The sequence below is a fragment of the Hydra vulgaris genome, chromosome 09 (assembly GCF_038396675.1).
Source record: "Hydra vulgaris chromosome 09, alternate assembly HydraT2T_AEP".
Lineage (NCBI taxonomy): Eukaryota > Metazoa > Cnidaria > Hydrozoa > Anthoathecata > Hydridae > Hydra > Hydra vulgaris.
The window spans coordinates 945654-952500 of record NC_088928.1 but is presented as its reverse complement, the minus strand read 5'-3'; the positions used below and the strand labels follow the sequence as shown (position 1 = coordinate 952500).

General features: G+C 28.8%; 1 protein-coding gene across 1 annotated transcript in view; it reads left to right on the top strand.

The window, feature by feature from the left end:
• Nucleotides 1-6847, top strand: part of LOC100202155 (neurogenic locus notch homolog protein 1) — a 104187-nt gene that overhangs the window by 21325 nt on the left and 76015 nt on the right. Inside the window, exons 8-12 of the mRNA XM_065804442.1 lie at nt 1454-1570; nt 1664-1777; nt 2191-2240; nt 2319-2535; nt 6658-6803. Coding sequence (XP_065660514.1) covers nt 1454-1570; nt 1664-1777; nt 2191-2240; nt 2319-2535; nt 6658-6803 — 644 coding nt within the window. The remainder of the gene's footprint in view (nt 1-1453; nt 1571-1663; nt 1778-2190; nt 2241-2318; nt 2536-6657; nt 6804-6847) is intronic.

The window sequence follows — 6847 nt, the reverse complement described above, 5'->3', positions numbered from 1 at the left end:
ATCACTATACAAATTATGTTTACATTTTAGCATTAATGTTTTTTTTTTCCATTCTTAGGCCGTACATTGTTGCATGCATACTTTTTATTTTGTCTTCAATATTTTGTTTTGTATGTTGTTTTTTGGTGATATATTTGTTGCATATTTTTGTTTATCTTTATTTTTTAACTTTAAAATTAATTTATTTAAACTTTATTTTTTATTTTTTATTATTGTAAGTGTTGTTTAGGTGCATTGCCTGTCTTATTTTTATCGTTGTATTAGTATATTATTAAGTATTCTTCTATTAATCTTTATTTTTGTCTTGACAACTGTCAAAATATGCTTTATTTGAAAAATAATTCTCCTCTATTTTAATGAACTTCATTTTTCCCTCAGGCGTTCATGGCTCATGTGTGACCATTGGCGAATTTATATGCCAAAGCTTTTAAGTAATATAGTATTTTTACTAAAAAGAAGTTAGAATAGTATTTTTTCTAAAAAGAAAGTCCACTCAATAAATAAGTTTAAAAACTTATTCATTGAGTGGGCTTTCTTTTTAATAAAAAATACAGACTGCTAGTCACAGACTGCTAGTCAACTCAGTTGAAATGGGTATTTGTGATTAGTGAATAAGTTCACAATGGGCAACTAGTCAATAGCTGCTGAGAAGAAAACATTTCTTCCATTATTGCTATTGCTATTGACAATTGAGAGATTACCTTATATTCTTTACATTTTTTTGTTTTGGGTCATTTGTTGATATGTCATTTTGTCAATTGCTTCTGTAATGTCCAGAAAAAGTATTCTACTGGTAATTTTCTGGCCATGTTTGCAAGCAAATCAACTTTCATTATCCTGAGCAGATTTACGGTGCATTCTTTTTAATTCATACTGAAAAAACTATATTGACCCAAATCAAAAAATATGATTTACAAGTTTTTGTAAGATTCTGAGAAATATCATCTAGAATTCAAAGTCTACTCTTGATTTTATGTAAACTACTTAAAAGAAAAATTGAATATTGCATAACATAAACTTAAAAACTCAAAATTTTATAATAATTGCTTAGTGTTGGTTCATATAATATGTTTAATATTATTTAATTTTTCATAAAAAATAAAGCGTTATAACTATAAATTTATAATAGCATTTATATATAATAAGTAGAAATAGTTAATAACATTTGATGTTATCAAGCATGTCAAGTTGTGTGTGTCATTAAATGACAGTGGCAATAGATTTATGATGGGGTAAGTGTGCAGCATGCATGGCTATGCATACTACTATGGTGGTAGCTAAACATGGTTAACATCTGCACTATTCCCAGAATTAAAGTGTAGCTGTAACATGTGATGCGCCTTTTTTCTTGTTGGGATAATGGTATACAACTTATATAATAAATAATAGTTATATTATGACATTTGAATAAAACTAAATATACTTAATATAAATTTTTTTATCTGACCTTTAGACTTGGATGCATGCAGAAACTTGCCTTGCGAAAATGATGCCAAGTGTCTGAATATTGGTCCCAATAGTTTTACTTGTAATTGTAGTGATGGTTACTATGGCAAAAATTGCTCTCAAGGTTTTTTATTATTTAAAATTTTTTATGGTTTTCTTATTGAAAGTTTGTCAATTAGCATTTTTGATCTTATTATCAGTAAATTATTTTTTTCAGAACTTAACGCTTGTGTTATCAATCCATGTCAAAGTGGAGCTGCATGCATAAATAAAAGAACTGATTATATTTGCTCTTGTCCTCCAGGATATGATGGCAAGAACTGCTCTATAAGTAAATTTGCATTATGTGTTATCTTTTTTCAGTTTGTTTTTGTATTTTTATGCTTTTTGTAAAAATGTTGAGAAGTATTTAAACAAAATCATTGTCAAACAGTAGTCACATGACATATAATTTCAGTAACATAGCAACATAGCATGATATAGGTTTTCAGTAACATAGCATATGATTAATATGACCGGGCTCATCAAAACAACAAAATCAGTTTGAGGTAAATTAGAAATAGGTATATGTTTAAAAAAAAGTTGTTAAATAATTATGTAAAGCATTAAAGTTAGAATATAGAAGAATTTTTTTTTTGTTTGTTTTTTTATTTTATTTTTATTGTTAACTTATTTTTATAATTAATTTTATTCTACATTTAATTGGTTTACTTTTAAACTTAAGTTCTTTTGTATTATTTTCAGACATAGATGATTGTGCCAATAACTTGTGTCAAAATAGTGGAACCTGTATTGTAAGATTTACTTTCATATTCAACTAGCTCATTTATAGAATATTTACTTAGCATAAATACTTTTTTTTCTTGATAAAGGATGAAGTTAACTTTTACACATGCAAATGTTCACCTGGATGGGAAGGCAAATTCTGCACAAATAATATTGATGATTGCTTATTTAATGAATGCAAACACAACTCAACATGTCAAGATGGTAATGCAAACTATAGCTGCTTATGTCGGAGTGGTTATAAAGGCGAAAGATGTGAAATCAATATTGATGACTGTAATCCAAATCCCTGCTTAAACGGAGGTAAACTCAAAATTTACCATTTTTTTCTATTTGATTAATTTTAAGTTAGATCTGAACTATGATCAAGTTATGTGGGTTTAAATGAGGATTTTCAATTATTTAAAAAAATCAAGTTAGATTTAAGTAAGCCCTTATATAACATTGAACTCATAGTTTTAGTTTTCTCTTCTCTTAAGTTTCAAGACAAGCCTTATTCTACTCCATGGTTTTCATGGTTTTCATGGTTTCCATGGTTTTCACTTTTTTGTGAAACTGCAATTTCTAATCGTAATAGTTTTTTAATCTATTTTACAAGTTCAACTCTTTTGAGTACAAAAGTCTTTTTATTATTGCAATAAATTATTTTAAAAAGGTTCTATCTGATGATAAGCTCCATTCTAAAAACTAAATCTCATATCTTATCTCATAAGTTAGGCTTTAGGGACTTTTAGAAATTCTCAAACAGTTTCATTAATAAATTCAAGATTTTTTTTTATAAATCTGATACACTCCCAACAAAGCTGCAAGCAATCACTAATAATTTGGAAGTTTCTAGAAAACAAAGTAAGCTCAAGAGCTTGCAGGGACAGATACAGTAAAAAGATAAGAATAAGTTGATTGATGACTCAAACAAAATGAGTTTTGATTAATAAAACTAAAGATGATAGCTCCTTTGAGCAGTGGTCATGATAGTATTTGTATAAAAGAGAAAGAAAAATAACCATAAAATGATGTGAGAGTGGCTTAAGCTTGTTAGATAGAGCAGGTCAGACTACTTTTACAATGCGTTTTTTGACCTTGTCTAGAAGAGAAAGAGCATTGTTAGAAAAATCAGCTCAAGTATGACAACAGTATCCAGTACAGAGGCGAATAAGAGATTTTTGAAGGTAAAGAATGGAATCAGGAGTAAGAAAATAGTGAGCACAATAAAGGAAAGCAACCTTAGCAGATACTAACTTAGTAATCACTTGTATATATGGTAATCCAAGAAAATTTAAAGTAGAGGATCTAGTGAGCGCAATAAAGAGAAGCAACCTTAGCAGATGCTAACTTAGAAATTGATTGTATATATTATTTATATGAGAGGTGAACAAAATCCCAGATCTAAAGTAGAGGATCTAGTGAGAGGGTTGCCATTCATCAACATTTGAACGTCAACAGTATTGTGATACTTGTTTGCAGTAAATAGGTGATTTTTGTTGGAGATTTAAAAGCCACTATAAGCCCCAATCTATTACAGAAGTGAGATCAGATTCAAGATCAGCTGCTTGTTTTAAGCTATCAAAAAAAGAAGACTTTTTGTCAAGTTGATGATTCAACTTTATACAGGAGTATAAAGTTGAGTCATCAACAAATAGAGTCACTTTAGATGTGAGATTGTAAGGAAGATCATTATTGTACATAAGAATCAAAACAGGATCAAGGATAGAATCTTGAGGTAATCTAAAAAATGCTGGATATGGAAGAAGAGTTGGTCTTTAAGGTTGTCTTTGATAAAACGGTTAGAAAGAAATGTTTTGATAATCCTAAAAATTTTCCAGATACCTTATAAAGCAAGCTTATGGAGAAGACCATTATCCCTGCTGACTCTATTTAATGCGCAATAAAATCTTTTAGTCACAACAGTTAGCAAGTCAGGTGTAGAGCGAAATGGAATTCCATATTGATTGTTTGACAGAAAGTAATATGACTCAAGATGGGATATTAGAAATTTGTAGATCAAAAACTCAAAGATTTGGCAAGCAACAGAAAGAAGAATAATCAGACAATTATTGGAGGGGTCAGAATGTTATCCAGAGTTTTTCAAAATTAAAACCACAGATGCTGTTTTCCAGCAAGCAGGAAAGCAAGATTCATTCAACCACTTATTAAATAGTGTAGAGTGAATTAAAGAGAGTTCTGGAAAATACTTTTGTAAGAATATGACAAGAATGTTGTCTAGACTACTAGCTTTAGAAGAGTTTAATTGAGGTATGACTTTAGCAATGGAAACTGGAGTGATTTGAATGTTTAACACTGGGTTTTGTCGGAACGAAAGGAAGAGTATTGCTATAAGATTTAAGAGTCAAATTAAAAGAAAAGTTCTTTATAAATAGTTCTGCTTTATCCTTGTGAGAGGTATTAAGATCAGTTCCATGAATGAGAGTTGGAATGATAGACCTACCTTTGTTAATGAGACTGTTGAAAATTTTCCAAAATTCTCTTGAGCCTAACTTCTGAGTTAAGATACAAGATTTAGTAATTTGGGGTAATAGAGCTTAACATAAGACAGCATTTTTTTACATTAATTTCTTGCAATAATAGTTAGGCATTTGTTCTCAAAAGAGTTGTTCTTTTGAAAAAGATTTTTAAAAATGATTACGATTAGGTATAAAATGATTACGATTAGGTATAGCAAAAAGGTAAAAACCATGGAGTAGAATAAGGCTCGGCAGGAAATTAACAAGAAGGAATAAAAGTTTTATTCCTGCCTGGATCCAAGAGGTTATTTTTCAGGCGCATTTTTCAGCTGAGAGAGAAAAGACATCAGCCCAAGGACCGTAATAAAGAAAATTGCAAAAAGAATCTTAATCAGCTTTAAGGTAGTTTTATGTAGTGGGATGATAGAGTGAGTTTGAAGAAGTAGTACAAGAAAGTACAAGATAAAAATTTTTAAAGATTGTTGCATGGTCAGAACCATCTAAAGAAATACAAGGAGAAAATAAGCAAAAGCTAGGGTCAGAGACAAGACACAAATCAAGGAGTGAAGGTAAGTGATTAGAGTTGTCTGGAAAATGAGTCATAAAGTTTACTGAGTAAGAGATTGAGAAATGCAGAAGTTTTTAATTTATTATTAGCTTAGGTAGCTTTTTAGGTTTTTTAGTTATTAACAACATCACAACATTTAACACCATTCATCAACAACATTTTAGTATCTCATTTTGAGTTTAATAACTTATTCTCTGAAAATTAATACAGATTTTAATACTTTTGTTTTATGGCTGAGATGCTAACTGTTAAAATTGAAAGGCTTTGTCCTGCATTTAACGGAGGCAGCGAAGCAATGACTATTACTTTTGACATATCAATAGTTTTTGATAAAGTCTGGCATATTGTTTTTTTCATAAGCTCATGTCACTAAGCCAGCATTAATTAAATTTACAAGACCTTATAAATCTTATATCTTATCATTTATAAAGAAAGCCCATGTTAACCATGAAGCAATTATGTTAGATCTATTTTACTCAATATAAGTTCAAAAATAAACACTTCCAAAGCCCCTAACAGTAAATAATGCTTAAGCTTAGTCGCTAGAAGAGGTTCAAATATATTTTTAATGCATTTATGCAACTTGTCTGAACCAGAAACAGTGTCATTAAACAAGCAAATATATTTTTAATGCATTTATGCAACTTGTCTGAACCAGAAACAGTGTCATTAAACAAGCAAATATATTTTTAATGCATTTATGCAACTTGTCTGAACCAGAAACAGTGTCATTAAACAAGCAAATAAGAGAGTTGTTACAGGAAATGTAACAACTCTCTTATTTGCTTGGGAAATAATAAGCCCACTAAAGAATAAGTAATATAAGAAATATAAGAAATAAGCACACATAAATAAAAGCAATTTTAGCTGATAATAATTTTATTAAGAAATGTTAAATAATAATAATAATAATAGTAGCAACAACATAAGAACGAAATGAAAGTGGTCAATAATAACAAATCATAATAATAACAACAAAACAGCAAAATTAAAAAACGGTCATAATAAATTAAATAATAATAATAACAATATAACAACAAAATAGAATTGGCCAATAATATTGTTACTATTATGCAATAATTATAAACATAATTTCAAAAAATGTGTTGTAATACTAATAGTGATATTCTTTATTAACGCAAAAAATAATAACAAACATAGACACAAAATAATAACAAACATAGACACAAAATAATAACAAACATAGACACAAAATAATAACAAACATAGACACAAAATAATAACAAACATAGACACAAAATAATAACAAACATAGACACAAAATAATAACAAACATAGACACAAAATAATAACAAACATAGACACAAAATAGCACTATGTGACACAAAAATAAAAATAGAAAACTTTAATGCTTTAAAATTAAATGATTTTTAGGAAATTGCACTGATAAAATTAATTCATTTGAATGTAACTGCTCAGCTGGGTTTCTCGGAAGAACTTGTTCCAGTAAAGTTGATTACTGCTATGATAATCCATGTGGGGAGTATGGAAACTGCACTATTGTCAATAACAATTACGAAGTAAGTTATGACTTTGCAAGAATACAAAAATCATTTTAATTTCA